The 25,368-nt window shown below is 41.4% G+C and overlaps 1 protein-coding gene across 5 annotated transcripts in view; it reads left to right on the forward strand.

The window, feature by feature from the left end:
* RBBP8 (RB binding protein 8, endonuclease) overlaps nt 1-25,368 on the forward strand; it is a 106,186-nt gene that overhangs the window by 60,735 nt on the left and 20,083 nt on the right. For 3 of the 5 annotated variants that reach the window (XM_089678399.1, XM_089678409.1, XM_089678401.1), the window contains exons 7-10: nt 3,399-3,589; nt 13,863-13,970; nt 17,018-17,106; nt 25,155-25,246. In XM_089678399.1, coding sequence (XP_089534525.1) covers nt 3,399-3,589; nt 13,863-13,970; nt 17,018-17,106; nt 25,155-25,246 — 480 coding nt within the window. The remainder of the gene's footprint in view (nt 1-3,398; nt 3,590-13,862; nt 13,971-17,017; nt 17,107-25,154; nt 25,247-25,368) is intronic. The other 2 variants (XM_089678418.1, XM_089678428.1) reach the window with 1 other exon arrangement.

Genomic DNA, 25,368 nt, shown 5'->3' on the forward strand with positions numbered 1-25,368 from the left:
ATACATCACAGAACACAGAGGAGTCAATTTTCATGACTGCTTGGGTTATGCTGCCACTGTTGGGTGAATTGCCACTGCCCAAAAAAGGTAAAATTCCCCACCCAGGCATAACCTCTTCTGGTTGAGCTAAGCTAAGCCTCAGTTTTTAGTTAGTGTCCTTAGGTAATGGATGTGACACTCAGTCTCTCTGAAGATCTCTCTGTGGACTCAGGTCCTTACACCCCTTCTGGGGCAGAGGTTGGCTTTTTTCCTGGATTGGTTGTTATGGCTAACAGGCCTAGTGGGACTGTAACCTGGACCCTAAATACAAGAGCAAGGATGGCCTGTAATGTCTGCTGGTCAGCATTAGAACCTGTGGGCAGTGATATAGGTGTACAGTGTAGTGGTGACCTTGCTGACAGGGTGCTATACAGGTCAATGGCAGTGAGCCCTCTGGAGGGGAACCAAGTCACTGAATGTCTTGCAGGGCACACCTTCCATTATAGGTGAAGACTGGGTTTGCTGGCCCTTCAGCTATGGACAATGGTGAATGCCTCTGCTTATAGTGGTACACAATGGCAGCCCTTGGACAGTGTTTCCTTGTATTTGGGTTTTTCTCAATGGGACAGCATTTTGTGGTAAGGCAGTGCAAAAGGGGAGGTCTGACACAGAGTGTGAGCCATTTTCAACTGGCCCTGGGCACAGTAACATGCGTGTTGCTGCCTTCTGAGCTAAACAACATGGGAATCCTGTCGCACCACACCAGGACTTTAGTCTGCCCTTTTCCATTATGCCTTCAAGCCCTGCACACAGCAGTTGCTGGTTTTGAACCCAGGCACTGTATGTATCGGGACATTTTCTACAGGAGGTGATTGACACATAGGTGTTCTGCAGAAAACCTCTAACAATATTTTCTAACATAGATTTATAATATGGTAATGCTTAACATCTACCAACTACTCACTAAGAGGTCCGATAATCCATTTTACATCATCTAAATTTTAGCAGAGCAGCTCCCAGAGTTTACAGTATTTTTTTTTTTTTCTCACCAGCAGTATTATCATCAACTGAAACAATAGGGCACAATACAGATACTCAGGTGTGACAAAGTTCACAGTGGAATTGATCACAAAGTTTGTATGGGAATGTGTAAAATATTTTAGATCTTTCAGAGTGTCCCCATTCCTGCTGCCTCATTTCCATAAATAAAAAAGAAAACATTACCAGTGAAAAGAGTTGTCCAGATCTTTGTTTTTCAAGGGACATATTTCAACAGTGTGTTTTTTGTTTCAGAGACCCATCACATCTCAGGCTTTGGTTGAAGCTTTTGTGCAAGGCTTCATAGGTATCGTTCTGCCTGTATGAATCACTTTGCCTGTATGGCATCTTAACTTGGTCTTGTCTGTTTTGCAGACTTGTCCCTTTGAACCTCTCTGATAGTCTAGTTTGTTGCTCCCTACGAGCAAGGTTGCATATTTGGTAGCCATTAAGTCGGCTCGCAGGGTCTTTGAGTAGGCTGCGCTTATTTGGTAAGGAACCTTTCCTAGTTCTTTACCAGGATACGGTGGTGTTGAGGCCTCAGTCCTATTTCCTACCAAATGTGGTTTCTTCGTTCCACCTGAATTAAGACCTATTACTATCTTTTGTTTCAGAACCTAAGCAACCTAAGGAAAAGCTGCTTCACTTTATGGATGTTGTTCCAGCTGTTTGAGTTTTTCAGAAGTCTACAGCTCCTTTTGAAAGTTTGATTCCCAGTTTGTTTTGCCTATGTGTCCTCGCGAGGGTCAGGCTACTCTTTATCCACTATTTCTAGGTGGATTTCTGAGCTTATTTCTCAGGCCCGTGGTATAAAGGGTAAGGTACCTCTTTTCCTGGTCAAGGTCCATTCTATTAGGAGTTTCCTGAGCTATTCAGAATTGAGCTTCTGTTCAAGTTTTTAACCATTCGAAGACCAGCAACGTACCTGTACGTCACTGGATTGGAAGGATGATATCTCAGTCATCGTTGCAGCCGGTACGTCACTGGATTCAAAGGGTAATATCTTGGTCATTGCTGCAGCAATGACCGAGATATCAGTTATTTAGGGCTAGCAGTTCTCTCAAATGTAAAAGTAATCCTAGTGCCTAAAGAAAACGCAGGATTACTTTTGCAGGTGTTGGAAGGGGGTCCCCCCCTCCCCCCTCTTGCTTTTGCCGCCTTTATGGGCTCTCCCAAGCAATCGGGGAGTACTGTAAGTTTTTCATCGGCGGCATTGGCTTCCCCAAACACAGTGAGAGAAACTGATCTTGTTCCTCCCACTGTGTGATGTCACAAACCGGAAGCGACAAGGATTTTGTTACTTTCTGTTTCGGCTCCTTAGTTTACAAGCCATTGCTGGTTTGTGTAGCAGCAGGTCAAACAGATCTGTTTTTTCTAATGCTTTGGTGGCCAGAGGGGTGTCTCATAGACCCCAGATCTCTCCATAAAAAGAACAAGTCATGGCCCATGCTTTAACGATGGGGACATTGTTAAAGATCCGTAATTGGTTGTACATTCCCAAGCAAGCTTTATGGTCAATTCCACTGAGAGCATTCGTCACACTTGACTACCTAAGTTGTCTTAATATCCAAACTGTTGCTGGTATTGCCAGTTTGCATGGCTGGCCTAATACTGTAAGCTCTGGAAGCTATTCTGGTTCACAATGTAACTTATGGTCAAGGGATCAGGTGATTTCTTAGCTATGATTTCATAGCAGGTATGCAAATATATTCTCATTGATTGGGTGGTAGATGAAAACCATTACTATAATATATGACTAGAAAATATTGTTCTGTGTGTTGCAAATTGTGCAGAACATTGCAGTACTTATAAGGCCATCTATGCACCCTTCCCTCCCATAGAGTAATAGCTGTCATGACATTTCTTGATACAACAACATAACAATGTAGTTTTTATCGTTTTTTTTTCTTTAGCACAACTGCTTAAGGGACACGTGCACTTCCAGAAATAAAAGTCTACTAATCCATCCTTCTTAGACCTTGTGAACTAAAACCCAGCTGCTTTTTTACCTCAGAATGACAGCCTCCCTTACTGTGTACCTTCTGAGGGCTGAAATCTTCAGCTCTGAGCACAGTATTCTCCTATAGACATGAATGAGGCCATATTCAAAGTGTCTCTTGTCTTGATGTATTGCACCTATACAAGTCTATCAAGGATTGCTGCACATAGCTTGAAGGAGGTAAACATCTGAGTAGGTCATGGCTGTCATGCTAAATATATTGTGAAGTTTGTAAAATGGGTGGGCTAGTGTGTGCTTTATTGATAAAAGTTTACTTGTCCTTTTAATGTACTCAATTTTAGCTACCAGATACCAGAAATAAGTATATGAATTTATATTTTTGGCTGCTCGTCTGATTTTGGGGTCTGCTTTAATATTTTAGTACAATGTTGAAGACACATGAGGAAGAAACAACTGGTCATGAAGATGGCGAGGATGGCATTATTCCTGATTCACCAGTTAGTTCCGTTTCTGCAAATGTGGTCAGTAGAATGCGCAGAAGAAAACTGAATAAGCACATTCGCTATACAGAACGCACACAAGATGAATCAGAAATTTCAGAAAGCACAAACTGTAAGTTACATGACTTTTAGCAAAGTTGTTATAGTTCTGTCACAATTCAGAATAACAAAAATGAACTTTAACAGTATAGGAGTGTAAACTGATCTGATACAAATACATTTTAAGATACGGTCCACACTTGGTATTGGGTGTCTTTATAAAAGGTGAGCCTTAATTTGTTAAAAAGTAAAACTAAATTTCTTTATCATCTATTAAGGAACATAGGAATTCAAGAATTCTTAAACAGTTGGGTTACACTACCACCTACAGGAGGTTGGGTCATTGGCAAACAAAAACTGTTAAGCCACTTCCCATATTGCCCTGCCTGTAGATTTAATAATGGACATGCCTCTGTTCTTTGCTTTTTCTTCTTTGATTTCTTTGAAGACTTCAAAAACTGCTAGTTTCTTCACAACAACTATTGGTACTGGCGAATCCTCAGTAACAGCTTTGGAGGCCATACCTGAACCTTGCTGGACCAAAGATTGCTGGCCTAACCTGGAATGTGGCTTTTGGGCACTGAGCTCTGTGTCCTGGCACTTTACAGACCTTTGTGTATGGTGTTAGTCAGCAATAGTGTGCTGCAGCTGGGCTGAAGCATTAGGAGCTTCCCCACAGTCTGCCCCTTTGGGCATCATTTTAAAATTCTTACCACCTCCATCTTACCGCAGTAGCAGTTAAAGCTGAGGGACTGGAGTGGTGACGACATCCTCCAGTTTGTTTGCTGCGCATGTTCTGCTCTTTTTCTCTTGCCTTTTAGGCCTAGAGGAAGCACTGCCCTACTGTTGCTTCTGCTTCTGAAGCACCTTATGGATCATCTGGTTTCTTTTTACTGTTCACCTACAGTGACTTAGTCACCTCCAGCCACCTGCAAAGCTCATAAGCTGCAGTGAATACATGAAGCCTTGCCTCACATTGGGCTTAGTTTTGCACTATTTGGTGCAACATTTCTTTTAAACAGGTTTTTGGACCGGCCCTTGACACTTTCAGTCCTCATGCTGCTGTGGGTTATAATGTATATCTGCTTCAATGCAGGAGATCTATGATTGGGGCCAAGGAACCCCAACCTTGTTCTATTGCTGTAGTGGTACATTGTACCCACTTAAGCTGCAGATCTCAATCAGAGATTTTCCTTCCTCTCTGCTTAGCCTTCTACATGAAGGTACGCCCCCACTATTGCAAGTGGGTGGTTGTTGATTCATCCTGTTGGGTTTCTTGGTGTTTTACCTCCTCACAGTTTGGATGTTGAGACCTCCCTCTGTAGCCTCCACTCTAGACCCTTAAGCCAAGCACTTCTTTTGACTCCTTCTCCTCATTCTTCTGGTATTACTGCATCTCATTCTGTATTTTTCAAGGTTTGTTTGGGTTTCCCGCACACTGGGACTTCTGATTCACACTCTGAGTGAGATACCTTTCCCAAGGATATGCTCCTACCAAACTCCAACTTTTTTGCAGCAGTAAAGTCCATTTTCCCCTCTCAAATGATTGCACTCCATGTTGTGCTTGACTTTCCACAGCCCTGTCCCTCTCTTGAGGGATCTTTTGACCTTGAAGGTTAACTGCTCCATTTCCTAGTAAGGACCTACCTCTTAATTGTCCTCCAGCAGTTCCAGGCCCTGCTCACAGCACTAGCCTTAACTAGTAAAGTCTTCTTCCTGTGGATCTTTGACCCTTCCTTGTGTAAAGGACTTTTCCCTGTTTTACTCATTTTATGGTTTATGGGATTATTGGATAAATTTCCATTTTAGTATAGTCTCTCCTCCTTCTCGTTTCATCCCTCCCTCTGAGATAGAGTCTGGAGTTTGGACAAGGCACCAAGCTGGTCTCTTGGGACCCATAAGTCTCAGATGTTATTTGCTGGACTCTAGCCAGGGTGGGGATAGTCCCTCCCCCCCCCCCCCCCCCCAGGAGGACTTCTTTAGCAGATGTATCTTCTTGCCTGCCCCTTGAATTTGGCTCTTCATAACAGGACAGTTCCTGATAGAGATGTGCACAATGAAAAAATGTGTTTCAAATTCATTCGGAGTAAATAATTTCCTTTTTTCGTATTATGTTAGAATGATTTGTTTTCGGAATTCTTTTCATATATTCAGATTGCTGGATATTATGCTGGAAGACATTTCTAGTGCCAGTACTAGAATTCCAACCACTTTTTCCTTTAATAAAGGATTCCATTTTTTAAAGGGGTAAGTAAAATTATTCCTATAATCTTACATTTGATAACTGGTTAAGCAGGTTTGAGTGCAGGTACCAAAATTCAGTAGTATTGTTGCCTTAAAGAATGGATGGCCTTCTTGCCTTGACGTGGAAGGCAGAATTTTTATTTTTTGCTGCAGTTTGCTGGAAATGGCTATTCCTAAAATAATATCCATTTTGATCTACGAAAGGTTCTTTGTTACGGGAGTGATAAATTGGACAGAAAGAACTGATTTAACATGAAGATGTTTTCCTGCTTATGTAACCGTTTGGCAAGCTTTGTCACACTATAGGAGCAGTTTTTGCATAGCATGCAAAAAGACACTTGGAAACATTCAAATCAAGGCAAACATAGTGACTGTGCAGAGATACAAATATAATCTATAAATAAACCTCTCCATCTGCCTTTTCCAAAAAGAATTTTGTCAGGTGAATTTAAAAGAGTCCCCTGCTGATCATTCCCCAGCCTGGACTGGCTGAGTGACATTAGCCGATAGCAGAATTTAGTTCGCTGTCCACTGAAAACGGGTCACAAGTGCAGAATGAACTGCATTCTTGTGATCCACAGGAGAAGTACAGCCAAACGAGCTTAACTTCCTGTCTCTGTCCCAGGAAGTGAATGGAAATTCCTCCCAAGTGAGGAATCGCTTGTCACCAGGATCACCAGAACTAGTGTGTGTGTTGAAAGATTTCTTCTGCATTACTGTTCTGGGGACAACCCAAAATTTGGGACTTTCTTTTACTGTCACTTTTGGCAGTATTTGTAAACATGACAGCTAGAAGGTGGAAATCTCTAATGGGCACAGACAGTAATAAATATCTGACAGTTGTAACCCCTCTCCACTCATTCAAAATAAAAAAAAAATTACAACATAAAGGAATACAATTTGAAAAGGCAACTGACGTAATCCAACATTTTACAAGGGACAAATCTTTCCTTTCACAACACAGTAAACTTAAAAATAGTATAAAAGAGAAGCATTGTGTCTTAAAGTCTTCATAAGGCTGCTTTCACACTGATCCATTTGTCTTCTGTTTTTGCATTTAATAAAGCTGAAGAAAAACTTGTGGCCATGTAATCCTCTGGAATTCTGCACACTGATCCATTACAGGTCCGCTGCGTATAGTAAAATCCTGCGTGCTGCATTTTTGGTGCGGTAAAAGAAAACGCACAAAAAATGCACCTCTTCATTGAAATGCATGGAAAACATGTCAAAAATGCATCAAAAACACACCCATGTTATGTTTTTGATGTGTTTTTGTTTTTTAGTCACATCTCCTGTGTAAACACACTGCAGACTTGGGGAAAAATGCTCCAAAAATGCATATGCATATCAGTGTGAAAGTAGCTTAATTTGGAAACTAAAGCTTTGCCCACTTCTCCACCTGCCTGTGTCACAACCTGAGGCACCAGCTGAATCATTCTAAAGGTAAAAATATAAACTAGTGACTTTAAAAAGGGAATTCATTGATTCAGTGATATTAACCACTTGCCGCCCTGCCACTGTGTATATACGTGTGCAGGGCGGCAGTGGAGCGCAAAACCACGTTTAAAAACGGGTTCCGCGCTCCCGACACTTTCGCCGGCAGGGGGCGCACGCACGCGCTCCCGCCGACCCGTGGGTGATCCGATTTGATCCAGGAGGGATCAATCATTAGATTTCAGCCAGTGATTTCTGGCTGAAATCACATGATCGGTCCCTGTCCTATCCTGTCCTGTGTTGACAAATACACAGGGCAGGATATGATGTCATTCTTCTCTGCCTGGACACATTCCGTTCCAGACAGAGAAGAAGACATCCAAAAAGTGAGTACACAAGCACTACACTACAGTTAGAACACTCTAGGACACATTTAACCCCCTGATCGCCCCCCCCCCCCCCCCAGTTAACCCTTCACTGCCCTGTCACCAGTGTCACTGATCAGTGAAGCGATTTTTACTGATCAGTGTCGCTGGCGACTTCCGATAGAGTTAGCGCCCCTCCCAGATAGCGCCAGTTTGCCCGCCAGTACACCAGTAATCCCGTTTAACCCCTTGATCGCCCCCCCCCCAGTTAACCCCTTCACTGCCCTGTCACCAGTGTCACTGATCAGTGAACCAATTTTTACTGATCACTGTATCAGTGTCACTGGCGACTTCCGATAGTGTTAGCACCCCTCCCAGATAGCGCCAGTTTGCCCGCCAGTACACCAGTAATCCCGTTTAACCCCTTGATCGCCCCCCCCCCCCATTAACCCCTTCACTGCCCTGTCACCAGTGTCACTGATCAGTGAACCAATTTTTACTGATCACTGTATCAGTGTCGCTGGCGACTTCCGATAGTGTTAGCGCCCCTCCCAGATAGCGCCAGACTGCCCGCCAGTACACCAGTAATCCCGTTTAACCCCTTGATTGCTTGCCCCTCCCCCCCAGTTAACCCCTTCACTGCCCTGTCACCAGTGTCACTGATCAGTGAACCAATTTTTACTGATCACTGTATCAGTGTCGCTGGCGACTTCCGATAGTGTTAGCGCCCCTCCCAGATAGCGCCAGTTTGCCCGCCAGTACACCAGTAATCCCATTTAACCCCTTGATCGCCCCCCCAGTTAACCCCTTCACTGCCCTGTCACCAGTGTCACTGATCAGTGAACCAATTTTTACTGATCACTGCATCAGTGTCGCTGGCGACTTCCGATAGTGTTAGCGCCCCTCCCAGATAGCGCCAGATTGCCCGCTAGTACACCAGTAATCCCATTTAACCCCTTAATCTCTCCCCCCCCCAGTTAACCCATTCACTGCCCTGTCCCCAGTGTCACTGATCAGTGAACCGATTTTTACTGATTACTGTATCAGTGTCGCTGGCGACTTCCGATAGTGTTAGCGCCCCTCCCAGATAGCGCCAGATTGCCCGCCAGTACACCAGTAATCCCGTTTAACCCCTTGATCGCCCCCCCCCAGTTAACCCCTTCACTGCCCTGTCACCAGTGTCACTGATCAGTGAACCAATTTTTACTGATCACTGTATCAGTGTCGCTGGTGACTTCCGATAGTGTTAGCGCCCCTCCCAGATAGCACCAGATTGCCCGCTAGTACACCAGTAATCCCATTTAACCCCTTAATCCCCCCCCCCCCCCCAGTTAACCCCTTCACTGCCCTGTCACCAGTGTCACTGATCAGTGAACCAATTTTTACTGATCACTGTATCAGTGTCGCTGGCGACTTCCGATAGTGTTAGCGCCCCTCCCAGATAGCGCCAGATTGCCCGCTAATACACCAATAATCCTGTCTAACCCCTTGATCGCCCCCCCCCTGAGTTGACCCCTTCACTGCCCTGTCACCAGTGTCATTGATCAGTGAACAGATTTTTGCTGATCACTGTATCAGTGTCGCTGGCAACTTCCGATAGTGTTAGCGCCCCTCCCAGATAGCGCCAGTTTGCCCGCTAGTGCACCAGAAATCCCATTTAACCCCTTGATCGCCCCCCCCCCCCAGTTAACCCCTTCACTGCCCTGTCACCAGTGTCATTGATTACAGTGAACAGATTTTTACTGATCACTGTATTAGTGTCACTGGTGACTTCCGATAGTGTTAGCGCCCCTCCTAGATAGCGCCAGTTTGCCCGCTAATGCACGGGATTTTTTTTACCAAAAACATGTAGCAGAATACATTTTGGCTTAAATTTATGACTAACTTTGAGTTTACGATATATTTTTTATAGCTGAAAGTAGAAAATATTGTTTTTTTTCAAAATTTTTGTGTTTTTTTTGTTTATAGCGCAAAAAATAAAAAGCGCACAGGTGATCAAATACCACCAAAAGAAAGCTCTATTTGTGTGAAAAAAAGGACATAAATTTCGTTTGGGTACAGCATTGCATGACCACGCAATTATCATTTGAATTAGTGCAGCGCTGTATAGCAAAAAAAGGCATACATTACAGTATCTATACCATAGTTTGTAGACGCTATAACTTTCACACAAAGCAATCAATATACACTTATTGGGATTTTTTTTACCAAAAACATGTAGCAGAATACATTTTGGCTTAAATTTATGACTAACTTTGAGTTTACGATATATTTTTTATAGCTGAAAGTAGAAAATATTGTTTTTTTTCAAAATTTTCGTGGTTTTTTTGTTTATAGCGCAAAAAATAAAAAGCGCACAGGTGATCAAATACCACCAAAAGAAAGCTCTATTTGTGTGAAAAACAGGACGTAAATTTCGTTTGGGTACAGCATTGCATCACCGCGCAATTATCATTTGAATTAGTGCAGCGCCAAACAGCAAAAAAAGGCCTGGTCATTAAGGGGGGTAAATCCTCTGGGGCTCAAGTGGTTAAAGTGAAACTCTGTAGTTCAAATAAGGAGCAAGATCCAAGACAATGACAACAGAAAAATATTCACTGGGTATACTTGTTTCATATGTTGTATTTTTTATGGAGACAGCTCAAATCACTGTTTTGTTTTTTTTTATACACTATATTGCCAAAAGTATTGGGATATCCAGGGCTGTGGAGTCGGAGGAAATTTTGGGTACCTGGAGTCGGAGTCTGCAAACAATGCTCCGACTCCGACTCCGATTAAATTTAGATTGGAATTAAAAAAAAAAGCAAGTTTAAATGTCCCAATTCACAAAAAGTTATAATGAATGACTTCTCTACTGTACGAATAAAGACCAATGCATGCAGTGCCCGCAAAACGAACACGTTAAGTGACCGTGAAGAAGCATGCTTTTCATGTGCTTCACTATATGGCACGCAACGCACAATTAGGAGCTGCAATACTTCTACTTTCCATAGTGTTGTTCTGCTGTTACAGGGAACGCAGCGCCAATGGGTAACCTAGCCTCTCACTGATAAGGGATTAAGTAAATATATTTTTTGCAGGACTAGAGACCCTTGTATAAGTGAAGGGAATGGAGAGTCAATAGTTCAAGACTGAAGCTGTAAACCATTGGAAAAACTGCTGTCATTTAGCTAAGACTATAAAAACTTTTAAACTCCGATTGTTAACTTAAACTTTAAACATGACTATGGGATTCTACTAGGGAAATCATGTTTTATAATAAATGCCCCTTCCTGGATCCTCCCACTAAGCGTTACAGAACCAGTAAATGTCCAAATAAAAAAATTCCAACAGGAGTTTTATAAAGCACTAGAAGAAGTTGAAAAGTATGATCGCTCATCAAAACTTACTGTTGAAGAAGCCATCCTTGTTTATCCAGAGATCGTTAGTGATGTGGCCAGAATAGTAACTGCAATGCCACCCACCCAAGTCAGTGTCCAAAGATTATTTTCAGCCCTAAAAATAATAAAGTCTGACTTAAGAGCCTCTATGAAAGGATCTGGCAGAGGCAATTCTCTTCCTTAGAACTCTACATTGAATTGATTTGCATTTGCTAAGCCTATAACTACATTTAAAGATTAATATAAACCATTTCTAGGTTTTACAGATTTTGTTTTTGGTTCATATAGATAAGCTTTGTTTTTGTTCTAAAACAACCAAATAATGTGGTTTGTATTTTTGGACTGGTAAAGTTCCCGTTCCTGATGTTTATGCCTGCTGCTACTATCCAGCCACTTGATTAATTAATCAAAAAAAATTAATAAAACTTTGTTGTTTTCATTGTGTTTGTCTTTTGCTTAAACTGTTCAATACAGTAGACTGTTGGCTTCCCAGCAAGTAGTCCTGTATAATGACATGTATGTTGCCTTTCTTTCCTTCAAGGAATGTATAAAATATATTTGCATATTAATACAGAGGAGTCGGGGAGTCGGAGTCGGAAGTACAAAAACCTGAGGAGTCGGAACATTTATCTACCGACTCCACAGCCCTGGGCATATCTGCCTTTACCAGCACATGAACTTTAATGGCATCCCAGTTTTAGTCCGTAGGGTTCAATATTGAGTTGGCCCGCCCTTTGCACCTATAACAACTTCAACTCTTCTGGGAAGGCTGTCCACAAGGTTTAGGAGTGTGTCTATGGGAATGTTTGACCATTCTTCCAGAAGCACATTTGTGAGGTCAGGCACTGATGTGGGATGAGAAGGCCTGGTTCTCGCATTCTCTGCTCTATTTCATCCCAAAGGTATTCTATCAGGTTGAGGTCAGGACTCTGTGCAGGCCAGTCAAGTTCCTCCACCCCAAACTCGCTCATCCATGTCTTCATGGAGCTTGCTTTGTGCACTGGTTCCCAAACTGTTCCCACAAAGTTGGGAGCATGAAATTGTCCAAATGCTGAAATGCTGACGCCTTAAGAGTTCCCATCACTGGAGCTAAGGGGCCAAGACCAACCCCTGAAAAACAGCCCCACACCATAATCTTCCCTCCTCAAACTTTACACTTGGCGCAATGTAGTCAGGCAAGTACTGTAATCCTGTCAACCGCCAAATCCAGACACGTTCATTGGATTGCCAGACAGAAAAGCGTGATTTGTCACTCCAGAGAACACGTCTGCAATGCTCTAGAGTCCAGTGGCGGCGTGCTTTACACCACTGCATCTGACGCTTTGCATTGCACTTGGTGATGTAAGGCTTGGATGCAGCTATTCAGCCATGGAAGTCCATTCCATAAAGCTCTCTATGCACTGTTGTGCTAATCTGAAGGCCACACAAAGTTTGGAGGTCTTTAGCTATTGACTCTGCAGACAGTTGGCGCACTGTGTGTTTCAGCATGTGCTGACCCCGCTCTGTCATTTTACGTGGCCTACCACTTAGTGGCTGTGTTGCTGTTGTTTTTAGTTGCTTCCACTTTGTTATAATACCACTAACAGTTGACCGTGGAATATTTAGTAACAAGGACGTTTCACAGATGGATTTATTGCACAGGTGGCAACCTATCATGGTACCACGCTTGAATTCACTGAGCTCCTGAGAGCGACCCATTCTTTCACAAATGTTTGTAGAAGCAGTCTGCATGCCTAGGTGCTTGATTTTATACGCATGTGGCCATGGAGGTGATTGGAACACCTGAATCCAATGATTTGGAGGGCTGGCCCAATACTTTTGGCAATATAATGTATAAATGGACTATAGCGGACATGTATGCTTGCTGTAATGACGTTTTTTCTTATCTTTTGCGCAAAGTATATAAGTATGGTTTTAAATTATGGCAAGAATTTGTAGTGAAGCACCTGAGATTTTGCCTTTGTGAGCTTCAGACACAACTTAAATTTGCAATGCAAACCTAAGCTGTTTACATTTGCTGATTTTATAATACCCATATCAAAATAATACAGAGCCAGCAGGCATTATATAGGGAATTGTTAAATGTTTGTTAGTGACATGCTGCTTCACTTTGGGCAGCATGCTTTGTGGAGAGCCGTCCTGCAGGCTATGGGGGGTGGAATGGAATTGGTCTTATTGCCACCTACTCTGTATTGGGAGCTGATGAACTGAGTACACTGAGTACAGAGGACAGCTGTCTGGAGGTCCAGTGATTACACAAGTTAACAGCTCAAAATAATCCCTAAATTAGAATGCTTTCCTTATTGGGCTCCAGAACCATCAGCACCAAAAGTCATGGTCTATATTGATAACTAGTTTGTTTTGTGGGTTGGAACCTCTGCCGGGATATTTTTGTCCTTTTTTGGAGATTTTCCCTTATTTTCCTGAGCTATCATGCAATAATATAGGCACACAGATTACAATTAGTCTGTCAGATGTCTAAAACATAAATGTTCTATACAAAATTATAAAAATGTTTTGGTTGGAAAACCAAATAGAAGCAGAACTCTAGATAAATATTTAAAAAATCGGCCTTTAGTTCAGTTATGTAATTATGTCTGTTTTTCCGCTGTATCTTTTGCTTTTTGGCTCAAGTTCTCTGCTTTAGTAACATCACTTTTTCTTTTTTGTCTGTTCTGAATACACCTGATCTGTTTTGATATCCGTAGTATCCAAAGAAACAACTATTGGCTAACAATGCTCACTTATACAGTAGCTGAAAACTGGAGTGGCATTTATGAACGTAATAAAGCTACCATAGCTGTGCAGAGATCACAGATGCCTTATGTTGAATGCCAATTTTTTCTAGTCTTAAATGTTATCAGTTAATGTAATACTGCATAAGGATACCAACATCTTTCTGTGTTGTGTTCTTTTTTTGTAGGTTCTGCAGCAAGGATATTTGCCTCCACACAAGTAAATAACAGGAAAGGAGAGACTGTCTTGGTTGCTGATACCTGTGCATTAAAGTTGTCTCCAGTTCCCTGTAAGTGTAAGTATGCAACAGCATTTCACATCTCACTGTGTCATTTACAGATAGAGGGTCTTTAAAATCTTTCATTGGTTATCTTGGCCTTTCCAAGAGCTGAAGTGTATCTTTAGCCACAAAGTTTTACATTTTTAGAAAGCGTAGGGAAACTTAAGGGCCAAGATCACCTTTGGGGAAAAAATAATAAATGCACATCTTTTTGTAGGAAAATTGTATTTTTCCCCGAGGAACCTGCAAAACATTGCACCCATGATTAGTGGGTGAGAACTGCAAGCTGATTGCTACAGTAGCAGACAGGACTTGTGGTTTTCTCATTCACAGATCTCTGTGAATGGATGGCAGTGCTGTGTGGCAGTCCCACACAGTCACACCGACTTTGAAATGTGAAAGCAGGTGTAGGGAGAGGAACCCATGTTACATGTTACACCCTAAATATGGGTATTACATGTAACATGCTCCAAGGGTGAACTTAGCATTTAAGGTGTGTTTACACTTGTGCAGCCAAATTTGGATAACACCCTCTTTATATTTGTTGTATGTGCCTATTCACATAGCATACTTAAAGTGTTACTAAACCCACAACTGTAAAATCAATCTGTATATACTGTAAAGCATGCTTGTTATATTCACTGTGGAACTTAAAGGTTTAATCCTTTGCATAGTGTAAAAAGGATGTTTAATCCTGTCATCCCTGCTCCTTCCCTTCTTCCGCTGTCCCCAACTCATCTGATAGAACAGATCTTTGGGGGGAAAGCTGCACATTCTCAGTTTGGTGTGTATTGCTAGAGAGGGTTTTTTTTTTTTTCTGGGGAGAGTGCATGTGATCAGCACAGGGCCAATCAGCACTGTCCAGACAGTTCTGATAGGGCAGTGCAGTCTCCTAGGACAGTGAGAGGAGAATGAAAACTCCTCCTACAAGCTTTGCTCTAACTGCTGATGAGAAAAGGTATTTATATTTACTAAAATATTTGCATTTCCATTTTCTGTGTACTGTGGGAGACCATATATAGTGAATGCAGGGTCCTGAGTTTGGTAACACTTAACCACTTAAAGTCTGGACATTTTCACCCCCTTCCTGTCCAGACCAATTTTCAGCTCTCAGCGCTGTCACACTTTGAATGACAATTGCGTGGTCATGCAACACTGTACCCATATGAATCTTTTAGCATTTTTTTTGAGAGAGATAAAACTTTATTTTGGTGGTATTTATTCACCACTAGGATTTTTATTTTTTTATTTTTTGCTATATAAAAATTTTGAAAAACATTTTGCAAATAAATAATCTTTCTTCATAAATCTTGGCCAAAATGTATTCAGCTATCTTTTTAGAAAAAAAAATAACCCAAATTAGTTTATAACCAAAAATTATAATTTTAAAAACATTTTTTTACATTTTTATTTTATTTTTTTATATTATTATTTGTTTTTTGTTTTTTTAACATATTGTCACCCTAGCAGTACAGTGTCACCATAGTGGGGGGGTGATTTTTTTTTTTTTTTACACTGATTGCTTTTACACCCATAAAGGCTGTAAAAGCAATAATTTCTCCTTCTCTCTGACTGAATTCTTGCAGCCATTGAGAACTACTGTGAGAGCTGTGATTGGTCACAGCTTGTCACATGGTACAAGGCTGTTGTGAAAAGCCTTGTATCATGTGACCTCTGTGATCATTCACAGATTTCACACATAGTAAGCAATGAAGTCAGAAGTGACATCTTGCTTACTACTATTCATGTGATCACTGATTTGCCAATCAGTGATCACATGATCGGGACCTCACACAGAGGTCCCATACATCGATCCGGAGGACACAGCGGGGAACCGATTCAGGGTGCCGTGCGCTCCCAGGGAGCACACACAGGCTGAAAATGCGGGCGCCGGTTATGAATGGCAACCCGCTCTTGCACTGCTCCCGTCTGCCTGTTTATATACATGGGCCGGACAGGAAGTGGTTAAAAAAAAAATGGCAGCTTACCTTTTTTAGATGGGCTATTCTGGAGCTTCTGGCAAGGAAGAAATCCAGCTGGGCAGCTTTGTTTGGCTCTTCATTATCAATTGTAACTAGATTTGAACACTGTCTGTCCCTGCAAAGGGATGACGGTGTAGAGGCTGTGCTTCTTGCAGTTTTATGTTAATAAGCAGGACAGGCTGGGACAGGCTCACTTTAACATTGGTCTAAAAACCTTGCAGTCAGTCATGACATCTCTTCTTGAGAAGTATCTAAACGCAAGAAATATTTTTAAAGACAGTATACTGTGAGAATGAGAACACATAACAAAGATATAGTGGGGTTTTCTCAAATTTGACTGCAAAGGTGGAAACACACCTTAAAAACTCAAGACAGCCAGAACCTGAAGCAGTTGAGCATGACAATTTAGCCCTAAGCTGCTTCCTTTTTCAAAGCTTAACTGTGAACAAGTTGAAGATAGAAACCAATTTTTTGCCATGCATATCTGCTCCAGATTTTGACTGCCCCAGTTTTGATAACTTCCCCATAAAGTCTATGGGGTGCCGCTGATTTCGTGGGCAAGATGTCAACACACAGCAACATTACAAAATAGTTTTGCCTTATGCAGAGGAGGATCTTTGGGATGATTGACGGCCAAAATATAAAATAACAATAAAGGTACAAACATTTGCAGTATTTCAAAGGGTCAAAAAAGTGGAGTACAGGTTCTATGTTTAGTTGGATGTTAAGATTTATGCCACTTTACACATCCTTATGGCCTTGTGGGATCAGTTTTTGAAATTTAAGTTTAGTTTAAATTTACATTGCACTCTGTATATTATCAAACATAACTGAAATATTATTATTACTGTACAGGATTGATATAGCTCCAACAGTTTACACAGAGAATGTAGACATTACAGTTACAATACAATTTGGTACAAGAGGAAACAGAGGGCCCTGCTCATTTGAGCTTACAATCTAGGAAATATCTGCAGACACAGCCAATATCATTTCTTAACTTTGCTTAATATACAGTATTATTCTAACAGAACAAACATTCTTGCTAATTTTCAATATGGTTGTGTTTTCATTAAACAGCCAAACATGAAGCTGGCGATTTTACAGCAGAGAAACCACTCTTCAACTTGGCAGCTGTTGTTGCCGAAACCATTGGTCTGGAGGAATCTGTAAGTGAATGATTATCTTTGCAGCCACAATGTCATCTACTGCTGGCATTGTGTATGACTGTCTTCAGTAAGTCATACTGGATATATTTTAGATGGAACCTGCTGTTCTGTATTCATTTTTGCTACTTATTCTAGAAAACCCCTTCTTATTTGAATCATTTCCTTTGAAAGCTGAGCATTGAACACATGAACAATGGTATGAATGTGAAGCTTATGCTCCAGTGAAACATAAAAAGTGAAAATATCTAGTTTTCTAATAATATGCCTACAAAATGAAGCCTAAACAGCCCTTCAGCCAAACAGACTCATAGCCACTTCATCTGAGGAATTTTTTCTTCTGTTCAAAAGACCAAGAGGAATGCATCCTCACATTAGGGAAGGATGGGAAATGATCTGTCCTCTGCAGTTCAGTGTCACATTTCTTTTCATCACCCTCTGAACTGCTGACATGTAAGACCTGCCCCTGCCATCACACTGTTTTCGGTGATCTATAGTTTTACGCCTGCGGCTATGGCAGTAGGCTGTGACATAGGAGCCCCATTTTGCGTTACCCTTACCAGAACTTTTCAAAGCTTACAGTGTTATTAAAGGTCCAATCAAAATCTTAATACATTTTTTATTTAATTGGCATAACTTTGTAACTGCTTTTCGAGTAATAATAATGTAGTGTACTTAGTGTACATGAATTATTCCACCAGATGGCTATAATAATGCAGGTTAAGCAAAGGTTGAGATAAGTCAGCCGACACATTGATTTGTTAAAGGGATAGAGTCTTTTAACTTTAAAATTATGCAGAAATAGATTCTGCATGTCACTACCATTTTATAATTTAAGCAGTATTAAACCCAAAACCAAAAATTAAATTTATTGCAGCTTACCAATCATTGGTTGCGGTGGCTGCATTAGTTTTCTTTTGTGTGCTGTTTTTCCCTCTGTTTCACATGGGGATCTGGCCAGTAACATATCTGCTGTATTAGCATGCCTACACTCTGGATGAAGGCGCAACAGAGACACCTTTGGACAGCAGCATTCTTAGGTTGGGGGGAGATGAGTGGTGTACTAGCTGATTTAGATACGCTAACAAATTGAAGCCATACCCTAGCTAACACTTTATAAGCAGTTATAGTAACAATCTTGTTCCTTCTTGGATATAAGTTTTATATAAAATAAAAACTGATCATTGTAAGCATTCCTGCCTGTGGTAAATGGTTTGTCTCATCCCTCTGACTGCTACATCTGCAGGGCAGCTTGTTCTGTTGAAAAACAGACTTACTGGCAGGATCCCCAGGTGAAAATAAAAGCTTAAAAAAATAAAACTAATGCAGCCATCACATCTAAGAATTGGTAAGTTGCAATTTAATAAATACTTGCTTTTGGTTTTAATACTATTTTAAGGGCTTGTTTACACACACATTTACAATATTTCATTCCTCTTTTCTTTTTTTTTTGCAAAGTTTATTATGATGTCTGCAAGAGTTTCAATTAAGCTGTGAGACTGTAATGGATGTTTACCTTTACTGGTCACAGGACCTGAGGCAGGAGGAGGACCAAGTCTGGTAAATGTGATGAATTTTTACACTCTCCAGTCACAGTCTGAAGGGCAGCAGGGAGCTTAGGAAGTGCAAGACACAGCTTCAACATTAAACATTCTGCACAGGAATCCAAATTTACATGATTATGGTATCCTTGGACTTTCATTTTAGTCCTAGAACTGGGTAATACCAGAGCAAAGAATGCACTGGCTTTCTGGGAAGAAAAGTAGATAGAAGATATTTCCGAGGGAGAGATTGTGCTCTCAGTGGGAGGTAATACCCAGGGGCGGACTGACCATTCGAAAACTCAGGCACTGCCCGAGGGCCCAGGGTCAGTAGGGCGCCCCATGAAATGCCCCTGGTACCTTTTTATAGGCTTTTTTGGGTGTGCTTTAAGTGTGGGCAAGGACACAGGGGCCCCCTGATCCCCTATTGCACGGGGGCCCCATGAGTTGTCAGTCCACCCCTGGTCATACCCATATCTTTTAAAGTGTAATCCCCCAGGGAATCTAGTGCATGAATGCAGCATGGTCGGACAGCTTGCTACCCTCCTTCACATCGCTGTCTGACCTCACTGCCAGCAAGGTGACACATTTTTAATTAAGTATGACAAGTACAGAGAGGAGAGGGGTATTTCATCTGCAGCTCTAATCTAATCTGCACCATGTGCTCTCTGCTTAGTATGGGAGGAAAGTCTAACAGCCCTGACCTGTCCGTCTGCTGTTGTGGCAAGAAGGACTAAAGTAGTAGCTACCAGACTATGGTGTGTATGACAGCGGCTGCTGATGAGCTCCCTGTCAATCATAACACAAGCTGGTAGCTACTACTCTAGTCCCTCTCCCTGCAATAGCTGGCAGACAGGTCAGAGTTCTGTTGTCTGAGAGTAATAGCTGCCAGCTTTAGTTGTGGGCTTGTGTTTTTTTTTTCTGAATGATGGAGCTTGTATCTAGCTGCCATTCACAGCAAAAACTGGCACCTACTACCTCTCCTCACAATAGCAGACAGTCAGATCTGGGCTCAGTTGCCTGAATACTAGCTGTAGACATGTTGTGGCTTGTGTTTTTGTGAATGACGGTGCTTGCAATCAGTACATTGACATTCACAACACAAGCTGGCAGTGGAAACTTTAGTCTCTCACTTCTGATCAGCAGGCAGCAGTAGCCCTTTCACAGTACACATTGCTGCAGGTAGCTGTCACTAGAACTATGTGGGATTACAATAAAGAGGGGGTGGGAGCTAGTGCTAATCTGTAACTTCCAGGATGGGAAAACATATTGGGCTTTAGTCTCTGGTGGAGCTACAACACAAACAGAAAAAAAGATGCACATTAGTAGCATAATGCAGCCATGGATCACAATGGGAGCAAGTGCTGCACGCACTTTGTTCCCTCAGGGATTTTACAAGGATTCAGAAATGTTGGTGTTAGTTCTTTAAGATTGGCACGCATGTTACAATCTGACTTCTGGCAAGTGCCTGTACTAAAATGCTCTACCCAAATGAAATTTATGTCCTTTTTTCACACAAATAGAGCTTCCTTATGGTGGTATTTGATCACCTCTGCGTTTTTGTTTTTTTTTGCGCTATAAACAAAAAAAGATCAAAAAGTTTAAAAAAAATGTTTTTTCACTTTTGGTTATAACAAATATCCAATAAACTCCAAGTTAGTCTTAAATTTAGGCTAAAATGTATTCTGCTACATATCTTTGGTAAGAAAAATCTCAATACATGTAAATTTATTGGTTTGTATGAAAGTTACATCTACAAACTATGGTATATATATTGGAATTTACGTAGCTTTTACTTTCTGACTGCCTATCACGTTTCCTGAGGTGCTAAAATGCCAGGGCAGTACAAACCACCACCCCCAAATGACCCCTTTTTGGAAAGTAGATACCCCAAGGATTTTGCTGAGAGGAATGTTGAGCCCATGGAACATTTTATTTTTTGGCACAAATTTTTTGAATATGACAATTTTTTTTTACACAAAGTTGTCACTTTAATGATATATTGCTCATGCATGCCATGGGTCTATGTGGAATAACACCCCAAAACACATTCTCCTACTTCTTCCGAGTATGGGGATACCACATGTGAGAGACTTTTTGGCAGCCTAGCTACATACAAGCCCCCAAAATCCAATGGCCACCTCCAGGCTTTCAAAGGGCATATTTCCTCCCTTTCCCACTACCCATCACAGTTTCGGAGGCTCTAAAATTCCAGGATAGTACAAACACCCTCCCCAAATGACCCCTTTTTGGAAAGTAGACACCCCAAGGAATTTGATAAGAGGCATGATGAGTATTATACAGATTTCTTTTTTTCTTTTTCAAAACCTTGTGACAAAAATGATAAGAAAAAATAAATGTTTTGTTTTCTTTCTTCGTTTTCCAAAAACGTGGCAACAAATTAAATCTCCAAAACACTCACCATGCCTCTTAGCAAATACCTTGGAGTGTCTACTTTCCAAAAAGGGGTCATTTGGAGAGGTTGCTTCTACTAACTTGGCATTTCAGCGCCAATGTTAGAAGCTTATTCCACACATGACCCACTCTTGAAGACCAAGCCTTTTCTGACACTTTTTGTTCACATGAAAAAACTGTTGTTTTTTTTTGCTAGAAAATTACTTTGAACCCCCAAACATTATATATTTTTTTAAAGCAGACACCCTAGAGAATAAAACGTGTGTGCTGAAATTTTTTACGTCACAGTATTTGCGCAGCGATTTTTCAAATGCAGATCTTTTGGGAAAAATACACTTTTTAGAATTTTAATGCACAAAAACACAATATATTGCCCAATTGTTTGATAACATATAAAATAATGATGTTATGCTGAGTAAATCGATACTGTGCAAGGGCAACAAAGTACATGCATTTTTATTATCGATAGGCAATGCTTCAAAAGCCTTTACAGGTCACCAATTTATATTTACTTTAATTTTGATTTTTTTTAAATTATTTTTACACTGTTCCTTTTACTTTTTTCTTTTTTATAATCACTTTTAATGCTATCACAGGGAATGCAAATATCCCCTATAACTTCAATGGGCATTGCCATATATTCTTTTTTGAGAAATCTGGGGTCTCTCAGACTCTAGATATCTCCTCTGCCCTTACATTATCTAATCTCACCAAATTCGGTGTGATCAGATGCTTTCCAAATTTACTAATGGTACTGTTTATATCCTGGGAAACTGAAGTGATTAAATACTCGTAGCTTCTGATTTCTTTGATTATAGAGATTATTGGAGCCATTCTGGTCCCTGATCAGCTCTATGGTCAGCCAGAGGAACTGCTGGCTGCATTCTTGGATTCCCCTGTGGGACAGGAGAGCCCAAGAAAACTGTGGAAGGCAGCAGGAGGAGGGGGGAGGGGGAAATGTCCCTTCCCGCTGCTCGGAAAAACAAATGAGCAGCTAATTGGCCACTAGGATTGCTTTTATATGAAAGCCAACCACCAACTGAAAAAAAACAGTACCAGAATGATGCCTGTATCTGCATGCATCAACCCGGTATAACCACTCAAAGTCCAGCGACATACCAGTACATTGCTGGTCCATGTTGGGTATATATGTAACAGCAGAGAACACGGGCATATGATGAATTGGCTCTGTGGACCAATATGACCACAATTCATTCTTTTTTATAATGCCCATGTTGAGGGTTAGGCCCAAAAAAGTTTTAAATTCAGAAACCGTGATAGGTTTCTATGCGAATTGTGTGGCAAGAGCTGAATTTGGGTGGGCGAGGATGTATGGTTGTGTGTGTATAAATTGCTTTGGTCCAATCAGTTGATACAAATCTTCCATGAAAAACAGTGGAGGGGCTAAACGCTAGTACTGGCCACAAACAGGTCCAATCCTGCTAACACTGTGTTTCTAGGGACACTATACAAAGGAGGCACTAGTATAGTTCTCTTCGTGGTCAATATCTTGATCCGTACAAACACTATACTAGTAATGGCGGTGATCAGCAACCTATAGCGTGAGTGCGATAGTGTGTGGGCAATGCTAGCTGACCCTGGCTGGGAGGGGCGCTTACTGACCCTGATGCTATCTGATGTCGCTAATGGCAGTAATACAGTGATCAGTGAAAAATTCTATATACTGACACTGTACTAATGGCACTGGCTGGGTGACGGGGCGATCAAAGGGTTAATAGGGGTGATCAAAGGGTTAAATGTGCTAATCTAACGTGTGTGTAAAATGTAGTGCTTTTAACTCGGTGCCATGTTCTCTCTTCTCTCCCTGGACCGACAGGTGTCGGGGGGGGGGGGGGGGGGCGCAGGTGCGTTCACACCCCAAAATAGGAAGTGACGCAAGATTACGCCCCTTTGCCAAGAGCTGCTGCTCGCCAGCAAAATGCGGGTAAGCGGTTGGCAAGTAGCTCTCAATATGGTATTTTTTTTTAACATTTTTTTCTATTATTATTATTCTTTTTTTGTACTTTTATCAGAATAGTACGATGTTACCATAGTAAGATTGTACTACTGTGGGGGCGAAGGAGATGGGGGGTGATCAGGGATTTTTTTTTTTTTTATACTTTGCTTTGCAGGAGAGATAAAAATCATTTCTCCTGCAATGCAAAGCTTGCTGTCATGAACCAAACTCACTCATGAACTGTCATCAAGATAGTGATCTGTGAGTGGCTGGAGTTGGTCACATGGTACAGGTGCGGTTATTGACCCCATGTATCATGTGACAGCTGTAGGCCAATCACAGCTCACTAGGAAGAGGAGTAGAGCTGTTATGAATGTGATTGATTCATAACATCTTTGTTTACATTGTGCTCATGTGAACGCCTAGCGATCACATGACCACCTGGTCCTGTTCACCGGGATCTTCACTCCGCTGTGTCCGCTGGACACAGTAGTCGTGAGGGGGGCGCGTGGCGCCCCCCTGTGTTAGTACAGTCAGAGTGACGTATGGGTACATTGCTTTGCCTGTAGCTGCCGCCCTGCCGCAGTACATTGTGGGCGGGCTGAAGGGAAGTGGTAAATGGATAGTTTTGGAAGGTCCTCATATATTACAATGTTTTGGTAAATCTAAGGAGAGTTAACAAGGATTGTATAGTCAGATTGCAAAGTGTATGGTCAGCTTTACATGTGCACATATTTTAGCATGCAGGCACTTAAAGTCCAGAACTGTATCTGACAAAGCATATGAACAATGTCAAATGCAGAAAACCATTAGAGGGGACTCATACTAATCTGTACATAAAATTCCACAATCAAAATATGGAAGGCCAACTCCTTTACTAAAAAAATATTTCCTATTCCTTTCACCACAGCTGGCCAAGGCTGATGCTAGGGTTGAGGCATCATCCAATGCAAAAATCTATTTCTAGGCCTTAAAGTGGAACTTTACTCATAACCACTTGATAAAAATAATGTTCTTTAGCAATGAACATGCATTCCACATTATTAACTGTGCTGCAAAATGAGTGTGTGCTGTAAATTGCCTGCAGCATTGCTCCTGTTTCTTTTTGCTGGAGACTGCCAGTTTGCTGAAGCCCAGAGCCCCCCCACCCCTTAGCAGCAGTAAAACTTTAGGCTGTCAGCAGATCAGCCTCTAGTGGCTTTTATTTTCAGCACAGCGCCAAGAATAGAGAACAATAGAGGCTGTGCAGAACAGAGCATTACTGGATTTTAAATAGTATAGGCACTTATTTGCAATGTACAGTATTACATAGCTATACCTGCAAAAGGGACCAGCCTGAAGTGATCTATCAGGACTCAATTTTCTGCCTAAAGTTACACTACACTAAATCAAGGGATTTAGTTTTGCTTCAAGCTGGCCAACTGAGTCAAAGTAATCCCTACTGGTTTATCCATAATTTCTACTGTTAACTGTGTTCACAACCCTTTAGCACCTGAAATATTATATGCATGTTACATACATATTTTGATTCTGCTCTTTGTGAATGGTCCTGCAGCCTTCTGGGACATGTAACATGTCCCAAAAGGTTGCGAGCAGGGAGGGGAGAACTAGAACCTCTGGTGGATCTGCCACAGCGATCCAACTGGAAGTTGGAGCAGGTACCTGTCAAACCAGGTTACCTGTTCCTCCCCCCTCCGAAAAATATGTTTATTCCAAATGTGGCAGAGGAGGGGAGGGAGCGCAGAACTTCCCCTATTGAAAGAAGTTTTGCTTTAAGATACTGGCTCAGAAATCACGCTGGTTATCCAGTAACTTTTTTGTTGGCTGTGTGTGTATATTTGACACCCCTCAGCCCTCCTGCTGCCTCACACTGTGGCTAGCCAGAAAGTACACAGAAGCAGAAATTCTTGGTTTTTAAACAAAAATAAGTAACAATTAAAATAGGATGGAAATTGAAAATGAAAATGTGCACCTGAACTAGGAGAGCAGGGTTGCAGCCAAAGGTACACAAAAATACAATTACAGTAAACAGGTAATGAAAACCAAAATGTGCATATTGATATTACCAAAAAATTAGTACTGTGTATATGAAATATGTTTCCCAAGTATTAATGCTGACTCCCTATGCTTTGTTCAAGCAATCCCAGAGTGTATTGAACATTGCCAGGACAAGTGCAGCTACAGTGCTTGGTAAAAATGAAGAACATTCTCTTGGAAGCAGTGAGCTAGGGTGAGTTTATGTGTGAAATTACTTATTAACCTTGCAAAAAATCCTGTAATCAACTTTTAATCTGTACTTTTTCTATATATATGCATAATAGGTTTTGTCCAGTATTGTTATTGCTTCTTGTT

Source organism: Staurois parvus, unplaced genomic scaffold (assembly GCF_062004578.1).
Source record: "Staurois parvus isolate SC_StPar_1 unplaced genomic scaffold, SC_StPar_1.0 ptg000015l, whole genome shotgun sequence".
NCBI lineage: Eukaryota > Metazoa > Chordata > Amphibia > Anura > Ranidae > Staurois > Staurois parvus.